This window comes from Xenopus laevis, chromosome 8L (genome assembly GCF_017654675.1).
Source record: "Xenopus laevis strain J_2021 chromosome 8L, Xenopus_laevis_v10.1, whole genome shotgun sequence".
In the NCBI taxonomy this organism is placed as follows: domain Eukaryota; kingdom Metazoa; phylum Chordata; class Amphibia; order Anura; family Pipidae; genus Xenopus; species Xenopus laevis.
Genome location: NC_054385.1, coordinates 117,736,844 through 117,758,403, shown reverse-complemented (window position 1 = coordinate 117,758,403; position 21,560 = coordinate 117,736,844). Strand labels below are relative to the sequence as shown.

The following is a 21,560-nucleotide window of genomic DNA, read 5'->3' as shown; positions in this document are numbered from 1 at the left end:
CTTCATTTTTTTTTAATATAGTTTTTCAATTATTTCCCTTTCTTCTGACGCTTTCAAATGACCCCCATCTTAAAAAACAAATGCTCTGTAAGGCTACAAATGTATTATTTCTACTTTTTTTTACTACTCGGCTTTCTACTCAGTCCCTCTCCTATTTATTTTGCAGTCTCTTATGCAAATCAATGCATGGTTGCTAGGGTAATTTGAACCCTAGCAACCTGATTGCTGAAACTGGAGAGCTATTGAATAAAAAGCTAACTCAAAAACCACAAATGATGAAGACCAATTGCAAGTTGTCTCGGAATATCACGCTCTACATCAGTGATCCCCAACCAGTAGCTCGCGAGCAACATGTTGCTCTCCAACTCCTTGGATGTTGCTCTCAGGGTCCTTAAAGCAGGTGCTTATTTTTGAATTTCAAGCTTGAAAGCAAGTTTTGGTTGCATAAAAACTAAGTATAGTGCCAAATAGAGCCTCCTGTAGGCTAACCAGTCCACATAGGGGCTACCAAAATAGCCAATGACAGGCTTATTTTGCACCGCAAGGGACTTTTTTTATGCTTGTGTTGCTCCCCAACTTTTTTTTACATTTGAATGTGGCTCAGAGGTAAAAAAGGTTGGGGACCCCTGCTCTACATGATACTTAAAGTTAATTTAAAGGTGAGCAACCCCTTTTAACTATTTGTATGCTTTAGAGAGTGATATTCCGAGACAATTTGCAATTGGTTTTCATTTTTTATTATCTGTGGTTTTTGAGTTTGGAAATTCAATTTTACATCCCCTGATTTTAAGTTTACCCCCATTTTACATTGTTGTTTTGTGGTTCCACCTATATATTAAGCATAATACATTTCCCTGACGTTACATTTTCCGTTTTTTTAAAAAAAAATTCTGGTCCCCTGAAAAACGTAAAATGGGGGTTCTTCTTGTGGTTTTTGAGTTATTTAGCTTTTTGCTATTCAGTTTGCAATTTCAGCAATCAGGTTCCTAGGGGTCCAAGTTACCTTAGCAACCGTGCATTGAATAAGAGACTGCAATATGAATAGAAAGATGAGCAATACAAATTAGCGATAACTATAAATGTGGAGCCTTACAGAGCATTTATTTTTTAGATAGGGGTCAGCACATTTGAAAGCTGGAAAGAGTCAGAAGAAAGCAAATTATTCAAAAACTATATAAAAAAAATAATAATGACCAATTGAAAAGCTGCTTAGAATTGGTCATTATACAATATACTCAAAGTTAATTTAAAGCTGAACCACCCCTTTAATGTAACGCTGGTAACATTTACTCCAGTTCCTGTAACCCATAGCAACCTTTGAAATGCCTGCTTTTATACAGGAGACCAGTTATTGCTCCGTGCTGTTTGGTCAATATGGGTTACTGTACCTGGGGCAAACTTTGCTTGTGTCACATTATGTCTTGGAGTTTTAGACATTCTATCGGGACATAAATAAACGTAATATGCCCCTATAATGCTCTGCTGCTCCCTATGTTGAATCTGGACCGTGAGTCGTTATTTTCTCAAGAGGAGGCAGAATAAAAATAGGGAAGAGGCATTTGGTCAGTAGTCAGAACTTGCAGTAACTTTAGTCGCTATTAGTTTGCTCTAGACTTCCAGGGGCTGATGGGAAATGTAGTTCACTGCCCCCCCCTCATGTTCCACTATAATGTACTTTAAAGGGGTTATTAACCTTTTCACTATGATGTAGAGAGTGAAATTATTTGACAAGTTGCAATTGGTCTTCATTGTTTTTATTTTATTTTTTTTACATTTTTTAAATTATTTAGCTCTTTCTTCAGCTTGGAATTTCAGCAGCAATCTGGTTGCTGGGCTCCAAATTTCCCTAGCCACCAGGCAGTGGTTTTAAAAGGGAAACTGGAATATGAATAGGAGAAGAGGATCTGAATAGAAAGATGTTACAAATAATAATAATACCAATAAGGATTAATTATATCTTAGTTGGGATCAAGTACAAGCTACTGTTTTATTATTACAGAGAAAAAGGAAGTCATTTTTAAAAATTTGGATAAAATGAAGTCCATGGGAGACAGCCTTTCCGGAATTTTGAGCTTTCTGTATAATGGGTGTCCGGATAATGGATCCTATACCTGTACTTAGAATTTTGGCCATATAGTGTATATGTCATTTGTGCTGAAGAGGCCTTTTCTATATTTGGATTTCCCTTAAAGTGGACCTGTCACCCAGACACACAAAGCTGTATAATAAAAGTCCTTTTCAAATTAAACATGAAACCCAATTTCTATTTTTTTATTAAAGCATTCATAGCTGTTGTAAGCTCGTTTAAAGATCTCCGTTGTCAATCAAATATTGTCTGTCCCTCCTCTATGAGGCGGGGCAAGCAATTACTTTCACTTTCCATTCAGCACTTCCTAAATGTCACTGCTCTCCCCACATTACCCTTTTTCTTTACCATTTTATTGTGTAGCCAGGGCATGGGGATGGACATCAGGTCCCCCATTCTGGTGCACAAACAAGATTCTGAGCTTATGCAAGGCTTGAATAACAGTGTCCACAAAATGGCTGCTGCCTGCTTGCTATAATTATGAATTCCCAGACTAAGGGAAACAAGATTCAGATAATTTATATAGTGTAAAATAAGTTCATTTTGCTTGACTAATGTGATGAAATAGGATTTTGAATAATGTTTTTGGGTGAAGGGTCCCCTTTAAAGCTTTTGTCTATAATCTCCCAGTAAGATAAAAAATGGGCACAGCTGATTGGACGCTGTTGTTAAAGGGCCTCTGACATTTAACATGATATGGAACCTGTTATCTTTGAGCTCCTGTACTGAGGCATTATCAAAGTTCAACGGCCTTGTTTGTTTTGTGTCATCCAAATCTCTCCTATTCTAGCCGATTAAATACAACTCCCTGCAACAGTGTAATTATAGGAATTGGGCTTTTCTGTGTGTGTATGTTACATACTACTAAATGCAAGAATTCCTCTAATGAAGTGCCATTGGGTTAAAGGGGTTGTTCACATTAAAGTTTAGCATTTACTATGATGTAGAGCGTGATATTCTGAGACAATTTGCAATTGGTTTTCATTTTTTATTATTTCTGGTTTTTGAGTTATTTAGCTTTTTATTCAGCAGCAGTTTACATTTTCAGCAATCTAGTTGCTAGGGTCCAACTTACCCTAGCAACCACTCATTGATCTGAATAAAAGACTGGAATATGAATAGGAGAGGGCCTGAATAGAATATGTAATAAAAGTGGAAATAACATTGAATTTGTAGCCTTGCAGAGTATTTGTTTTATATATACCCCCCCCCCCATTTTAAAGCTGGAAAGAGTCAGAAGAAGGCAAATAAATTAAAAAAAAACTACACCAAATAAAAAGCCAAATAATTTAAACTATAAATAAATAAATCATGAAGACCAATTGAAAAGTTGCTTGGAACTGGCCGTTCTTCTACATACTTAAAGTTAAAACAAAGGTGAACCACCCCTTTAAATGAAACTCTGAATCGAATCTGAGGTTGTGGGTCGTACAGCTGGTGGTGTGTATACCTTTAAACAGCAAATCACTGCTTGAAAGTCAAAGGTTTAGTTTCAGGGTTGTGACTGTGCCACTTATTTAAAGATAGGGGAGTAGTTTGCTTGCGGTTGGCATTGCTTAATCTTCACTTTCTGTTGAGAAAGCCTTGGGGTCAGTTCAGTTCATTGCTTTGTTATTGTAATCTCTGCTAACATTACTGTTTGGTAACCACATACACAGTTACCTGCCCACCTTTATTATCAGACCCTGCCCAAACACTAGTGGCCTTAAAGGAGTTGTTCACCATTAAGTTAAATGTCAGTGTGGTGTAGAGAGTGATATTCTGAGACAAATTGCAATTGGTTTTCATTTTTTATTATTTCTGGTTTTTGAGTTATTTAGCTTTTTATTCAGCAGCTCTCCAGTAATCTGGTTGCTTAGGTCCATATTACCCCAGCAACCATGCATGAATATGAATAAGGGACAGAAATATGAATAGGAGAGGGCCTGAATAGAAAGATGAGCAATAAATAGTAACAATAAATGTGTAGCCTTACAGGGCATTTGTTTTTTTCAGGTGGGGTCAGTGACCCCCATTTGAAAGCTGGAAAGAGTCGGAAGAAGATGGGAAACTATAACAAAAAGACAAATTGAAAAATTACTTAATAGAACTGGATTATGAATAGGACAGGGCCTGAATAGTAAGAAGAGTAATAAAAAGTAGCAATAACCATGAGCTGCCTCAGCGTTTTTCCCCATAGGTTGCAATGAAAAGTCGCCTGCGCTAATGCAAACGCGGCGATGCGTTTTCTATAGTCGCCACGACTATAGAAAACACATTAGCGCAGGCGACTTTTCATTGCAACCTATGGGGAAAAACGCGGAGGCAGTTCGGGGAGATAGTTGCTCAAAAGACGAGGCGATTAGTGGCCAGGCGACAAAATCTCCCCGAATCTCCTCGTGTGGACTAGCCCTAAATGTGTAGCCTTACAGAGCAATTGTTTTTTTAGATGGGGTAAGTGACCCTCATTTCAAAGCTGGAAAGTCAGAAGAAGAAGGTAAATAAATTAAAAAAAAAAAACTAGGGATGCAGTGAATCCAGGATTCGGTTCGGGATTCGGCCTTTTCCAGCAGGATTCTGTGTGTGTGTGTGTGTCTGTCTGAACGGAATCCAAATCCTAATTTGCATATGTAAATTAGGTGTGGGAAAGGAAATTTACATGAATTTTCATCTCAAAACAAGGAAGTAAAACATTCTTTTTCCACTTTCTTTCCCCGCCTATAATTTGCATATGCAAATTAGGGGTCGGTATTCGCCCGAATCTTTCGCGAAGGATTCTGGGATTTGGCCGAATCCCAAATAGTGGATTCAATGCATCCCTAAAAAAAACCTATAAAAAATGAAGGCCAATTGAAAAGTTGCTTAGAACTAGCCATTGTATAACATACTAAACGTTAACTAAAAGGTGAACCACTGATTAAAGCCATGGTCAGGTTTTATAGCAGCAAAGCATTGGGCTGCCAAGTATTAAAGTAACACAGTCGGGTGCTGCGGGGCCGGCAGCCTGAATAAACACCCCGCTCTGTAGGGTTACAGCAAGGATTGAATTGTGACGTCACCTTGCTTTCCTACCATGAAAGAGAATTTCATGTTTGTTTTTAGTTTCATATATTTCTCTCTTGAGCAGAGTAGGGGGTTCAGATTTGTTTATAATCCCCCTGTAAGGGGCACAGACAAAGGCTGGATATGCAGGTCGGGGGTCATTACAAACAGTTCTGTATCGAAACAAACAATAGATAAGTATAAAACGGATTGTAATGGGCCACACTGTGCAGTCACACCATGTGCCTCCTTATTTGTGTATTGTGACGCTGCCTCTTTATTGTGTGCATGTGTTTAAAGGGGAAGTATAGATAAATCAAATGAACCATTACACATGCATGGGACTCTGGGTTTTCCCGCATAATGGATCTTTCCATAATTGGTGATCATGGGACATTGAGAAGATGGTGACGTGGAGCCCCCATAGAAAGGGTTGTGTGTTTTTCAGTTCCAGGGCTGCTGGATCTATTCACTCGGGTTGTGCCAGACATTGTAATCCACCTCCCATGAATTGCACTTCGTTAATCGGGACATAAGTATAGACTTTAGTGCCTAAAAGTTGGTCCAACCATTAGAACTATGCCAGTATCTGGGCAGCTTCATTGGCTTTGGTCTCAGGTACTTCTGGTTCTAAATATAACCGGGATAGAGGATTCACTACTTTATGGCACGTGACTTCCTTGAGGAGTTTCACTTGGTGAGTTGGGACAGGGCAGTGCCAGACAGGTGCCCACGGAGGTTCCTGTTGCGTTTAAGGAAGAATTGCTGAGCAAATATGAGAAGCGTGTGTGCGTAAGTACTTACTTGGTACTCGCCGTGCAACAGGTTTTTGGGGTGTGTCGGGTAACTCCAGGATTTTCTGGCATGATGTACTGCTATGGAGCTTTCCCAAGGGAACAGACTTGTACAGATGCTGGTGTGTGTGTGGTGCAAAGGAGATGGTTACGGGCAAATCAAAAAGTCTAAAGTGAATCTATTCTCTTCCAGCCCTGTTTCCTCTTCATTCTCTACTTTCTCTTCCAGCCCTGTCTCTCCTCCATTCTCTACTTTCTCTTCCAGCCCTGTCTCTCCTCCATTCTCTACTTTCTCTTCCAGTCCTGTCTCTTCTCCATTCTCTACTTTCTCTTCCAGTCCTGTCTCTTCTCCATCCTCTACTTTCTCTACCAGCCCTGTCTCTTCTCCATTCTCTACTTTCTCTTCCAGCCCTGTCTCTTCTCCATTCTCTACTTTCTCTTCCAGCCCTGTCTCTTCTCCATTCTCTACTTTCTCTTCCAGCCCTGTCTCTTCTCCATCCTCTACTTTCTCTTCCAGCCCTGTCTCTCCTCCACTCTCTTCTTTCTCTTCCAGTCCTGTCTCTTCTCCATCCTCTACTTTCTCTTCCAGCCCTGTCTCTCCTCCATTCTGTTCTTTCTCTTCCAGCCCTGTCTCTCCTCCATTCTCTACTTTCTCTTCCAGCCCTGTCTCTCCTCCATTCTCTACTTTCTCTTCCAGCCCTGTCTCTCCTCCATTCTCTACTTTCTCTTCCAGCCCTGTCTCTCCTCCATTCTCTACTTTCTCTTCTCCATTCTCTACTTTCTCTTCCAGCCCTGTCTCTCCTCCATTCTCTACTTTCTCTTCCAGCCCTGTCTCTCCTCCATTCTCTACTTTCTCTTCCAGCCCTGTCTCTCCTCCATTCTCTACTTTCTCTTCCAGCCCTGTCTCTCCTCCATTCTCTACTTTCTCTTCCAGCCCTGTCTCTCCTCCATTCTCTTCTTTCTCTTCCAGCCCTGTCTCTCCTCCATTCTCTTCTTTCTCCTCCAGCCCTGTCTCTCCTCCATTCTCTTTTCTCCTCCAGCCCTGTCTCTCCTCCATTCTCCTTTCTCCTCCAGCCCTGTCTCTCCTCCACTCTCTACTTTCTCTTCCAGCCCTGTCTCTCCTCCATTCTCTTCCAGCCCTGTCTCTCCTCCACTCTCTACTTTCTCTTCCAGCCCTGTCTCTCCTCCATTCTCTTCCAGCCCTGTGTCTCCTCCACTCTCTTCTTTCTCTTCCTGCCCTGTCTCTTCTCCATTCTCTACTTTCTCTTCCAGCCCTGTCTCTGCCCCATTCTATTATTTCTCTTCCAGCCCTGTCTCTTCTCCATTCTCTTCTTTCTCTTCCAGCCCGGTCTCTCCTCCATTCTCTACTTTCTTTTCCAGCCCTGTCTCTCCTCCATTCTCTTCTTTCTCTTCCAGCCCTGTCTCTTCTCCATTCTCTTCTTTCTCTTCCAGTCCTGTCTCTTCTCCACTCTCTACTTTCTCTTCCAGCCCTGTCTCTTCTCCATTCTCTACTTTCTCTTTCAGCCCTGTCTCTCCTCCATTCTCTTCTTTCTCTTCCAGCCCTGTCTCTTCTCCATTCTCTTCTTTCTCTTCCAGCCCTATCTCTTCTCCATTCTCTTCTTTCTCTTCCAGCCCTGTCTCTTCTCCATTCTCTACTTTCTCTTCCAACCCTGTCTCTGCCCCATTCTATTATTTCTCTTCCAGCCCTGTCTCTCCTCCATTCTCTACTTTCTCTACCAGTCCTGTCTCTCACCCTCCTCCATTCTTCCCATTCAGCTCTCAATCTCTCCCCCCCCATACTCCTCTTCCAGTAGGAACTATCGTGCAAAGCAGGGTGCAAACAAGAGGGGTTAAATATGAGACAACTGTATCCTTTTAAAATGCTGTTGGTTTCTATTGACAGTGACCCCGGCAACCAGACAGTGGATAGACTATAAAGCGGAGTTATTGTTGAAGTGTAAATATGAAAGTGACAAGTTGCAAATAAGCATTGTCAGAATGTCATTGTCATGTCTCTGTAGGGTGAAGTCTATTCATGTGATGTTACAGTTCAGAGGTGGGTTGCTGTATGTACACACATTGTGGTGTTTGGTGTAAATAGCCGTTTGTTTTGAGCATGCTTGGGCCCCTTGCCTGCCATATGATACAGGTTGCGAGATGTTTTGCTTGACTTTTGTAGCATTTGCTGATCTGGTTGTTAGGTCCCAATTCACCCTAGCAACCAGGCAGTGTTGTGAATGAGAGCCTGGAAGATGAATAAGAGAGAGTCTGAATTAAATCAAAAGTAACTATATAAATAAAACTGTAGCCTCACAGAACACTGTTCTTTTGGCTGCCAGGGTCGGTGACCCCCATCTGAAAGCTGAAAAGAGGCAGAAGAGGAAGTCAAATAATTTAACCACCTTGTTATGGGAAAGTGAATTTCCTTTGTACGCTGCACTTCCTGTTTGTTTTTGGCTTTGGACCACAAGACAGTGACAGGGAAATGAATGCTGGGAAGTTACACATTTACCAGCTCTCCATAAAACTCCGGGAGTGATAGAGAAAGGCCATCCAGCCCCTGCTGAGGGTGTCGGGAGTAGGAAGGGCCCGGTGTGGGGGCCCACATTGATTTTCAGTGTAGAACATCACCTACAATCTCTAAAGGGTTTTCCTGTGGTTTGAGGTTGAGAGTAGAGAGACACTGAAGGATGGTGCTGTCGCTGGTCTCCTGTGGAACGGCACTTGATCAGCCTTTATTATAAGTGACAGGGCTAGGGACTTGGTTACTGTAATAATTCCACCCTGTGCAAGCTGAAACCTGCCTAATCCCTGCTGTATACCCACTCCCTGCTGTATACCCACTCCCTGCTGTATACCCACTCCCTGCTGTATACCCACTCCCTGCTGTATACCCACTCCCTGCTGTATACCCACTCCCTGTTGTGCTTCAACATACAAAATGTAGTGTGAGAACTCGCCTGTATGTGTATCTTTTATTGTTATGTTTCATATATACTCCAGTTGTGTTTTATACTCCTTATTTGTACATTGAAAGGACAACTGAAGCCGATGACCCAACATACACACTGCTACATTTCTCCCCAGTATCTGGGGTTACTGGGTGTCCCAAGTCTCCCTGGTGCTTAAAGGGAGTTGTTCACCTTTAAATTAACTTTCCTTATGATGTAGAGAGGAGTATTCTGAGACAATTTGCTGTTGCTTTTAATTTTATATTATTTGTGGTTTTTGGCTTATTTAACTTTTTATTCAGCAGCTCTCCGGTTTGCAGTTTCAGCAGTCTGGTTGTGATGGTCCAAATTACCCTAGCAACCAGATACTGATTGGAATAAGAGGCTGGAATATGAATAGGAGAGGCCTGAATAGAAAGACGAGTAATAAAAAGTAGTAATGACAATACATTTGTAGCATACAGAGCATTTGTTTGTAGGTGGGGTCAGTGACCCCCATTTGAAAGCTGGAAAGAGTGAGAAGAAGATGGCAAATAATTCAAAAACTATATAAAAAAAAGACCAATTGAAAAGTTGCTTAAAAATAGCCATTCTATAACATACTCAATAAGGTGAACCACCTTTTTATGTCTACTAGAAAATCATGTAAATATTAAATAAACCCAATAGGCTGGTTTTGCTTCCAATAAGGATTAATTATATTTTAGTTGGGGGTCAAGTACAAGCTACGGTTTTATTATTACAGAGAAAATAGAAATAATTTAAAAAAATTTGAATTATTTGGATAAAATAGTCTATGGGAAGACGACCTTTCCGTAATTCTGAGCTTTCTGGTAACTGGTTTCCGGATAACTGTCCCATGCCTGTAGTTTAAACTAAATTTGTTTAAAGGGATACTGTCATGGGAAAAAAAAAATTTCAAAATGAATCGGTTAGTGCTGCTCCAGCAGAATTCTGCACTGAAATCCATTTCTCAATAGAGCAAACTGATTTTTTTATATTCAATTTTGAAATCTGACATGGGGCTAGACATATTGTCAATTTCCCAGCTGCCCCAAGTCATGTGACTTGTGCTCTGATAAACTTCAATCACTCTTTACTGCTGTACTGCAAGTTGGAGTGATGTCACCCACTCCCTTTCCCCCCCCCCCCCAGCAGCCAAACAAAAGAACAATGGGAAGGTAACCAGATAGCAACTCCCTAACACAAGATAACAGCTGCCTGGTAGATCTAAGAACAGCACTCAATAGTAAAAATCCATGTCCCACTGAGACACATTCAGTTACATTAAGAAGGAAAAAAAGCAGTCTGCCAGAAAGGCACAAGTCACATGACCAGGGGCAGCTGGGAAATTGACAAAATGTCTAGCCCCATGTCAGATTTCACAATTAAATATAAAAAAAATCTGTTTGCTCTTTTGAGAAATGGATTTCAGCGCAAAATTCTGCTGGAGTAGCACTATTAACTGATTCATTTTGAAAAAAAAATGTTTTTCCTATGACAGTATCCCTTTAAGTGCTGTGGTGAGGAGGAGGGTAAGCTGTCTGAGCTTGTATGTTTATACTAAACCAGGAGCTGCCATATTGCTTACGAGACTCCTCTCCTAGTTATAATAATACATGAGCTTTTGAAGTGCATTAGCCTCCTCCTCATTGGGAATCTACAAGTGCACAGACTTTGTACTTGAATATATTTAAAGGAGAAGGAAAGGTTAAAATGAAGTAAGCTTTATCAGAAAGGTCTATATAAATACACCAGTAAATCCTCAAAGTAATGCTGCTCTGAGTCCTCTTGTCAAAAGAAACACCAAATTTCTTTCCTTTTATTGTGTTAACATGGGCTTCTGTATCAGACTTCCTGTTTTCATCTTAAATCTCCAGGGCTTGGGCTTGAGCATGCTCAGTTTGCTCCTCTCTCCCTCCCTGCTGTAATCTGGGAGCCCAGTCCTATGCGTGAGCAGGGAGACACTCAGGCAGGAAGTGATGTCACGCCAAGTTAATATGGCAGCTGCTATCCTAAACAAACAGAGAGCTTCTAGAGCTTTATACTTTGGTATGGAAAAACATTCTATAGAATAAATATAGCATTCTAGCTTGCACTATTGCAGCTAAATCTATTGGCAATAAAATGCCTCCGTAGCTTTCCTTCTCCTTTAAAGGAGAAGTTCAGATTTGTATTCTTTATGGTTTGTTAAATTATATTTATTACTGAAAGAAATGTACCATAAACAGTTAATTTTGAACCTTGGGGTTAAAAGGGCGGTTCACCTTTAAGTGTACTTTTAGAATGTTATTTATTGGTCAATTTAAAACTTTCATTGCATGGTCATCATTATTTTTTTTTTTTTTATAGTTTTTGAATTATTTGCCTTTCTCTTCTGACTCTTTCCCGCTTTTAAATCAGGGTCACTGACCCTCCCCCCTCATCTAAAAACAAGTGCTCTAAAAGGCTACACATTTGTTATGGCTACTTTTTATTACTCATATTTCTATTCAGGCCTCTCCTAGTCATAGTCCAGTCTCATATTCAAATCAATGTATAGTTGCTAGGGTATGTTGAACCCTAGCAACCAAAATTGCTTACATTGCAAACTGGAGAGCTGCTGAATAAAAAGCTAAATAACTAAATCTGGCATTTCTTTTCAGATGAAAACATTTCAACCTGTTACATTTTTACCCCCTCCCCAAACTTTAATGGTTTGCAATTATTTGTAGAGCCAGCCTTGAGGCTAGTTGGGGCTGTTAATCCAGTCTCGCTTATTTACATGCATAATATCTAACTGAAGCACAAGCCTTTCACTTGACAAGCAGCTCCATCAGGGCTTATTCTTAATGATCGCAACGACTGCTTCATAGGGTCAGTGTCTTCCCTAAATGTGTCTCTAGTCAAGCCAAACTCACTCTTTCATGCCCAGTTTAACTCTATGTTGCTTTTCTTCCCCAGGATGCTGCAGACCTTTTACGACTATTTCTGGTGGCACAGACTATGGCTGCCCATTAACCTAACCTGGGCCGACCTTGAGGATAAGGATGACCGAGTTTATGCCAAAGCGTCAGACCTCTATATCACGATACCCCTTGCTTTTGTGTTTCTCATTGTGCGGTATATTTTTGAAATGTGAGTATCTTGAATCAATATTCCAACTGTATTGTACAATGAACTGCAGGCCTGTTAGTCTGTCTAGATCAGGGGTCCCCGACCTGTTGAGCCACATTTAAATGTAAAAAGAGTTGGGGAGCAACACAAGCATGGAAAAAGTCCCTGAGGGTGTCAAATAAGGGCTGTGATTGACTATTTATTAGCCCTTATGTGGACTGGTGGCCTACAAGAGTCTCTGTTTGGCATTATAACTGTTTTTTATTTAGGGAATGCACTGAATCCAGGATTCATTTTGGAATCTGGCCAGGATCCGGCCTTTTTCAGCAGAATTCGGATTCAGCCGTATCCTTGTGCTTGGCCGAACCAAATCCTAATTTGCAAATGTAAATTAGGGTTGGATAGGATTTGGATTCGGTATTCGGCTAAATCTTTCACTAAGGATTCAGGGATTCGGAGGAATCCCATATAGTGGATTCGGTGCATCCCTATTTTTATGCAACTAAAACTTGCCTAGAATTCAAAAACAAGCACTTACTTTAAGTCCATTGGGAGCAACATCCAACTGGTTAGTGAGCTCAAGAGCCACTGGTTGGGGGATCACTGGTCTAGATAATGACAAATGCAGGCAACTATGGGTTTACTTGCTGCTACAAATACTCCATAAGTAGGAGATGCCATGTGCTTGTTTTAGCCATCTGGCATGCTGCCTCACACAGAATATCTCTGCTTAGTATGGCAGCTCGCAGGGCAGATGGGTTGAGTGGACCATGTTTTTGAGTTCCTGGCCTTTAGTAGATGTTGAGTTTCTATCCCTGCCATGTTTAAGTAGAATTTGAGGCCTTATGGGATGCACAGTGCTTTATAGCATTGACTTGAATGGGACAGAGCTAGACTATGTCAGTACTTGCTCTTTTCAGCTTGTAACTGATCCCCAGAGCGTTTTTATGGTGAAAAGCAGCAGTCGGGTCTCCCATTCAAGTGTCCAGGGTATGGAACCAGTGGGAATGATTTCCATTGCTTTATAGGGTTACCCTGACACTTCTTTTTTTGTTGGTTTTGGCAGTTCTGTAGCTGGTCCACTCGCAAATCTCCTCGGTGTAAAAGATAAAGTGCGGCTTCGGGCAGCACCCAGCCCCGTTCTTGAAAAATTCTACACCTGCTCATCGAAGCTCCCCAGACAGGTACGTTGTGCTCCGGTTTTGGTTAAACTAAACCACCTTGACCCCCCCTTTTTTTCCAGATTTCCCACCCTAACCTTAGGTTAACCTCACACCGGTACTGTCCAGGGTTGGAAGTAACTGACATCAATGGTGTTTATCTGTCACTGCACAAATGGGGCTTCATCCCATGACATTGATCAACACTGGACAGTACTGGCATTTCCTCTCCATGGCAGAACAAACCCCAAAAGTGGTGTAAGCCAGGGCTGCCATCTGGACGGGACAGTTGCCCAAGGGTTTTTGTGTCTTAGGTGGGCCCGGCTGTGCTGGACTTGCTTGATTAGCCGGGCCCCCCTGCTTTCAGCGAGCTGCAGACTTTGGAAGGGAGGGTGGAGCTCACGTGCGGCATCATCTTTATGTAACAACTTTCTCTACTTTTCATTGGTCACTGAAGTTTGTCACAAGAAAGATGCATGGGGATTGGATAGGCTGAAGGGGAAGTTCAAACTTGACCCAGCTGTACCGGGACTTAGGCTTAGACCTGAGCTCCTGTCCTCCCTTCTGAAGTTTTCACCTTGGCCACCAATATTTTTTTTTTTTTTTTTTTACTCTTGGGGGAGGGTTGCCATTAATAGTTTATTTTTTAATTTTGTGGAGTTGGTGTTGTCTATTAATGTTTTTTGTAACTTGCAGGGGGGGGGCTAGCCACCAGTAGGTCTGGGGCTGGCATGGGGTGCTGCCAAGGGGGCCCAGAAAATTGACGCACTAGGCCCCGCAATGTCTGATGGTGTCTGCTTCCTCCACCATTATCAGCTTCAAATAAATAAAAAGTATTCAATACTTTTATGAGCAGAGACAAAAGGTTACACAGGGAAGAGGAGAGATGAATGCAGATAGAAATGTCCAAGGTCCAAGGGGAAATACTGTTTGTTATACAATAAAACATCAAGGCTGGAGGAGGATGTGAGGTTAATATAGGACATTGGGCTGTTATAGATGCAATACCTGGAAGCTAGGCCCTGGCATGTCCCCAAAAATGATTTGTACCTCCATGAAACAGAACTTTAAATTCCTATTTCCACTTGCAGATTGATCTGGAGAACCTCTCGAAGGCGAGCAGACTTACTGTGCGACAGGTGGAGAGATGGTTCAGACGGAGGAGGAATCAGGACAGGCCAAGTTTGCAGAAGAAGTTCCGGGAAGCAAGGTACGGGGGAAAACCCACTTATAATTCTTAAAGAAACAGTTGTGTTACAATTAAAAACTGGATTAACAGGCTGTGCAAAATAAAAAAATGTATCTAATATAGTTAGTTATCCAAAAATGTAATGTATAAAGGCTGGAGTGACTTGATGTGTAACATAATAGCCAGAAAACTACTTCCTGCTTTTCAGCTCTCTCTGAGTTAGTCAGCGACTTTAGGGGGCCAACATGGGACATAACTGTTCAGTGAGTTTTCAATTGATCCTCAGCATTCAGCTCAGATTCAAAAGCAACAGTTATGACCCATGTGCCCCTCCCTCAAGTCACTGATTGGTTACTGCCTGGTAACCAATCAGTGGAAACCAAGAGAGCTGAAAAGCAGGAAGTAGTGTTCTGGCTATTATGTTAGACATCCAGTCACTCCAGCCTTTACACATTACATTTTTGGCTAACTAACTATATTAGAAACATTTTTATTTTGCATAGCCTATCTATTTACCCAGTTTTTATTTTTACACTGAACTGTTCCTTTAAGACTGCAGCATACAAGGAGATTCCTGACAATCCAGTGCTTCCTACTTTATGGCATACGTTTGGGGAAGGCTTTGTCTTGTTTCAGTACAATAATGCCCCTATGCATATAGCCAGGGTTTCATAAAATGGGAAGAACCTGACTGATCCCTGACCCTCAACCCAAGTGAACCCGCATGGGATGAACTGTAATGTGACAGTGAGCCAGGCCTGATCCCCAATATCACTGCCTCATTATGTTCTTATGGCTGAATGGAAGCAAATCCCACTAACAATGTCCCAACATCTAGTGGGAAGCCTTCCCAGAAGAGCAGAGGCTCCTATATCTGCAAAGGTTGGACCAATGTCCTACTAATCACTCAGTTGGGGAATCAGATGTTGTTCAGGAAGGTGTCTGGATTCTTTTGGCCATATAGTGTATTTGAGATCTGTTCTACAGTGCATTGTCTAGAAAAAAGGGTATAACAGCCCCTCTAGTGACTGTAGATAGATAGATAGATAGATAGATCAATAGATGATGGATAATGATAGATATACAGTGGTGTGAAAAACTATTTGCCCCCTTCCTGATTTCTTATTCTTTTGCATGTTTGTCACACAAAATGTTTCTGATCATCAAATACATTTAACTGTTAGTCAAAGATAACACAAGTAAACACAAAATGCAGTTTTTAAATGAGGGTTTTTATTATTTAGGGAGAAAAGAAATCCAAACCTGTGTGAAAAAGTAATTGCCCCCTGAACCTAATAACTGGTTGGGCCACCCTTAGCAGCAATAACTGCAATCAAGCGTTTGCGATAACTTGCAACGAGTCTTTTACAGCGCTCTGGAGGAATTTTGGCCCACTCATCTTTGCAGAATTGTTGTAATTCAGCTTTATTTGAGGGTTTTCTAGCATGAACCGCCTTTTTAAGGTCATGCCACAACATCTCAATAGGATTCAGCTCAGGACTTTCACTAGGCCACTCCAAAGTCTTCATTTTGTTTTTCTTCAGCCATTCAGAGGTGGATTTGCTGGTGTGTTTTGGGTCATTGTCCTGCTGCAGCACCCAAGATCGCTTCAGCTTGAGTTGACGAACAGATGGCCGGACATTCTCCTTCAGGGTTTTTTGGTAGACAGTAGAATTCATGGTTCCATCTATCACAGCAAGTCTTCCAGGTCCTGAAGCAGCAAAACAACCCCAGACCATCACACTACCACCACCATATTTTACTGTTGGTATGATGTTCTTTTTCTGAAATGCTGTGTTACTTTTACGCCAGATGTAACGGGACGCGCACCTTCCAAAAAGTTCAACTTTTGTCTCGTCGGTCCACAAGGTATTTTCCCAAAAGTCTTGGCAATCATTGAGATGTTTTTTAGCAAAATTGAGACGAGCCTTAATGTTCTTTTTGCTTAAAAGTGGTTTGCGCCTTGGAAATGTGCCATGCAGGCCGTTTTTGCCCAGTCTCTTTCTTATGGTGAAGTCGTGAACACTGACCTTAATTGAGGCAAGTGAGGCCTGCAGTTCTTTAGATGTTGTCCTGGGGTCTTTTGTGGCCTCTCGGATGAGTTGTCTCTGCGCTCTTGGGGTAATTTTGGTCGGCCGGCCACTCCTGGGAAGGTTCACCACTGTTCCATGTTTTTGCCATTTGTGGATAATGGCTCTCACTGTGGTTCGCTGGAGTCCAAAAGCTTTAGAAATGGCTTTATAACCTTTACCAGACTGATAGATCTCAATTACTTTTACTAGTTTATTTTTTAACAAGGAGGGCAATCACTTTTTCACACAGGCCCATGTAGATTTGGAGTTTTTTTTCTCCCTTAATAACGTAAACCTTCATTTAAAAACTGCATTTTGTGTTCAATTATGTTATCTTTGACTAATAGTTAACGGTTTTTGATGAGCAGAAACATTTAAGTGTGACAAACATGCAAAAGAATAAGAAATCAGGAAGGGGGCAAATAGTTTTTCACACCACTGTAGATGATAGAGAGATAGAAAGATATATGCATAATATAGATAGATAAAGAGAGATAGATGGAAAGAATGATAGATAGAAAGATATATGATCGATACAAAGATAGATAGATGATAGATGATTGATAGATAGATGATTGATAGATAGATGATAGATAGATAGATGATAGATAGATAGATGATAGATAGATAGATAGATAGACAGATAGATAGATAGACAGATAGATAGATAGATGATAGATAGATAGATAGATAGATAGATGATAGATAGATAGATATATATATATGATTGATAGAAATATAGATGGATAGATATATGATAGAAATATAGAGAGATGGAAATATAGATGGATTTGATATAAATAGATAGATTGATATAGATATATGATGATATATTCCATGATCTCGTGTGAAAGAACTTGTTTTTGGCTAGAGTGTCTCTCCCATAATGTATTTCACAAGCGGCACCTCAGGAAGGGCCCACATCACCAGTGAATGAAGGGGGTGCTGCAATCTAGCCGTGCATGTGGGTACAACTAACTAGGCTGCTAAGCTGACTTGTTCCTGTATGATAAAGCCTGGCCGCTCAGCTGCATCTGCCACTTTCTTTTTACAGTTGGAGATTCACCTTTTATCTTCTTGCTTTCATTGCTGGCATTGCCGTCCTTATAGACGTAAGTAGATTCCTACATCCATGGGTTGCACAGAGTGAGCTGCCTGCACTCTCATTTCATTCTCTTGACATTCTTATATTAGGATTTGTTTTATCTCATACCCCCTGTGTGCCTTACTTACTCCAACTCTTTCTTTTCTCTACCAACCTCTAACATCCTATTGCTTTACCCACCTGCCACTTACTCATTTCCTAATTAAACCTTTAAAAAAAAAACTGAACGTAAAATTGCTCCGGGTACTTTTCTAAACACTTTTACAATTTGCATTCGTTTTTTTCCATTTAAGGGTTGGGATCAGTTATCCAGAGACCCGTTATCCAGAAAGCTCTGAATTAAGGGAAGGCCATCTCCCATAGACTACATTTTATCCAAATAATACAAATTTTTAAAAATAAAAAAAGAGAACAATAGGGGTGTATCATGTGCTCCATTGGTTATTCTGGGACTGCCCCACATTGGGGTGCATGCAATAAGGCTTCCCATTGGGTATTCTATGACTGCACAATACTGGGGTATGAGCAATAATAAGGCATTGGTTGGAATGCCAACCTTAGTTCCGCAACATCCCCCCTTAGCTGATAGCAAGGATATAGATCTGGCATACATTGTATCATCCAGTATAGACTATCAGAGCAAATAAGCATTCACCCCGAATCTCATACTAATTGCTCTTGTTGCTGGACTGTTGGGGGAATCCTGACAATTTAACAATTATTGTACAGGTATGGGATCCGTTATCCGGAAACCCATTAAGATCCAAATTACGGAAAGCCCGTCTCCCATAGACTCAATTTTATCCAAATAATCCAAATTTTTAAAAATATTTTCCTTTTTCTCTGTAATAATAAAAGAGTAGCTTGTACTTCATCCCAACTAAGATATAATTAATCCTTATTGGAAGCAGAACCAGCCTATTTGGGTTTATTTAATGTTTACATGATTTTCTTGTAGCCTTAAGGTAGGAAGAACCCGTTATCCAGAAAGCTCAGAATTATAGGAAGGCATCTTCCATAGACTCCATTTTATCCAAATTTTTAAAGATGATTTCCTTTTTCTCTGTAATAATAAAACCGTAGCTTGTACTTGATCCCAACTGAAATCTAAGTAATCCTTATTGGAAGCAGAACCAGCCTATTGGGTTTATTTAATGTTTACATGATTTTCTAGTCGACTTAAGGTCAAAATTCCGAAAAGATCCCTTATCCGGAAAACCCCAGATCCCAAGCATTCTGGGTAACCGGTCCCATACCTGTATACGTTTTTATTAACGTCCTATCAAATGGATTTTGTAACATCACTGCCATCTGCTGGTCAGTTTCTGTAACTTTGCAGTCAAACGCAGAGATACCTTTAGAAGAAAAACGTAGAAGTGTTCTGATGTTGCTCTGCTCAGGAGAGAGATGGGGAAAGGGCACCTGAGGCTTCTGATCTCTTCCTGAGCAGAGCAACATCAGAACACTTTGAAAATCTCCCTCTTTGATTGTCATTGACTGTACAGTTAGGGGCAAATTTTTATCAAGGGTCGAATTTCGAGGGTTAAAAAACCCTCTAATTCGACCCTCGAAATAAAAAAGGATTTAGAGCAAAAGCTTCGATCGAACAATGAAATCGTTCGATCGAACAATGAAATCGTTCGATCGAACAATGAAATCGTTCGATCGAACAATGAAATTTTTCGATTGAACAATGAAATCGTTCGATCGAACAATGAAATCGTTTCGATCGAACAATGAAATCGTTTCGATCGAACAATGAAATCGTTTCGATCGAACAATGAAATCGTTTCGATCGAACAATGAAATCGTTTCGATCGAACAATGAAATAGTTTCGATCGAACAATGAAATCGTTTCGATCGAACAATGAAATCGTTTCGATCGAACAATGAAATCGTTTCGATCGAACAATGAAATCGTTTCGATCGAACAATGAAATCGTTTCGATCGAACAATGAAATCGTTTCGATCGAACAATGAAATCGTTTCGATCGAACAATGAAATCGTTTCGATCGAACAATGAAATCGTTTCGATCGAACAATGAAATCGTTTCGATCGAACAATGAAATCGTTTCGATCGAACAATGAAATCGTTTCGATCGAACAATGAAATCGTTTCGATCGAATAATGAAATCGTTCGATCGAACAATGAAATCGTTTGAAACGAACGAGTCTAAAGATTTTAATCGATCAAAGGATTTTTATTCTGTCAAAAAAAACTTCAAAAAGTGCTGGGGAAGGTCCCCATAGGCTAACATTGTACCTCGGTAGGTTTAAAGTGGCGAAGTATGAAGTCAAAGTTTTTTTTTTTTTTTAAAAGAGACAGTACTTCGATTATCGAATAGTCAAACTATTTTTACTTCGAATTTGAACAATTCAATGGTCGAAGTACCCAAAAAAATACTTGGAATTAAAAAAATTTTCCATTCGAATCCTTCACTCGAGCTTCGTAAATCTGCCCCTTAATGTGCTGTTGTTAAAGCACCTCAATCTCCTTGCCTTGCTCACCCTTCTACTCCTCTCTCAATCCCTCAATAAAGCGATTTCTCTGACTGTCATAAAAACCTTTGCTCAGTCTTTCAGAAAGTTACCTTGGTCTTTGGGTGATACCTTCCAAAAACAAAAGCTCTCAAAAATTTCATTAAACAACTAAATGCACTGACTTTGCCTGCTTGCTACTTGATGCATTGGAGGGGGGGTATCCCTGTAATAACAGGTGCAAATGTTGTCCCGCCTCTAGTAACCTACAGCAACTAATCCATTGTATTCTTTCAAATAGCGAATCAACTGTCGCTTATTGGTTTTCTGAGGGAATGGGCAAAGTGCCAGTAGCAGAATATATCAGACTTGCTGGCCCTGTTTGTCATTCCCCGTGGTGTATGCCATCAACCAATTAACATTCGTCAAATCTATCAATCCTGGTGAAAGAGACCAGCCTGCAGGAACCTTATGAATGTAGAGCTTGGATGATCATAGAAACTGCTACATGTGATTGGTTGCTATGGGTTACTAGACTAATGTTGCATCTGTTACTATATAACCACTTTCCCTTTACTGAAGTATGTATGTATGTATGTATATACAGGCATGGGATCCATTATCCGGAAACCTATTATCCAGAAAGCTCCGAATTATGGAAAAGCCATCTCCCTTAGACTCCATTTTATCCAAATAATCCATATATAAAAATGTGATTTCCTTTTTTTCTGTAATAATGAAACAGTAGCCCAACTAAGATATAATTAATCCTTATTGGTAGCAAAACCAGCCTATTGGGTTTATTTAATGTTTATATGATTAACTAGTAGACTTAAGGTATGGAGATCCAAATTACAGAAAGACCCGTTATCCGGAAAACCTCAGGTCTGTTAGACACTGTTTTAAAATTTCGTAAGGGGAATGGAACACAATAGGAGGGCTGTGGGAGGAGCCAACCAGCTTAAAGGGATTCTGTCATGGTTTTCATGATGTAGTTTTTATTTCTAAATTATTGTTTACACTGCAAATAATTCACTCTACAATATAAATTTTATTTCTAAACCAGCAAGTGTATTTTTTTTAAATTTATAACATTGGTGTGTAGGCGCCATCTCAGGTCATTTTGCCTGGTCATGTGCTTTCAGAAAGAGCCAGCACTTTAGGATGGAACTGCTTTCTGGCAGGCTGTTTCTCCTACTCAATGTAACTGTATTTGTCTCAGTGGGACCTGGATTTTACTATTGAGTGTTGTTCTTAGATCTACCAGGCAGCTGTTATTTTGTGTTAGGGAGCTGCTATCTGGTTACCTTCCCATTGTGGATACTGGGGGGGAAAGGGAGGGGGTGATATCACTCCAACTTGCAGTAAAGAGTGACTGAAGTTTATCAGAGCACAAGTCACATGACCAGGGGCAGCTGGTAAACTGACCATATGTCTAGCCCCATGTCAGATTTCAAAATTGTTTGCTCTTTTGAGAAATGGATTTTCTCTGCTGGAGCAGCACTATTAACTGATGCGTTTTCCCATAACAGTATCCCTTTAAAATACATGTTTAATCTAGTAAGGCTAAGCAAGACTTTATCACAGATAGGTAGAAGGTTGG

General features: G+C 40.5%; 1 protein-coding gene across 1 annotated transcript in view; it reads left to right on the top strand.

Moving 5' to 3' along the window:
• Positions 1-21,560, top strand: part of cers2.L (ceramide synthase 2 L homeolog) — a 38,366-nt gene that overhangs the window by 6,073 nt on the left and 10,733 nt on the right. Inside the window, exons 2-5 of the mRNA XM_041573466.1 lie at positions 11,796-11,969; positions 13,015-13,132; positions 14,200-14,318; positions 17,424-17,481. Coding sequence (XP_041429400.1) covers positions 11,797-11,969; positions 13,015-13,132; positions 14,200-14,318; positions 17,424-17,481 — 468 coding nt within the window. The 5' untranslated portion in view covers position 11,796. The remainder of the gene's footprint in view (positions 1-11,795; positions 11,970-13,014; positions 13,133-14,199; positions 14,319-17,423; positions 17,482-21,560) is intronic.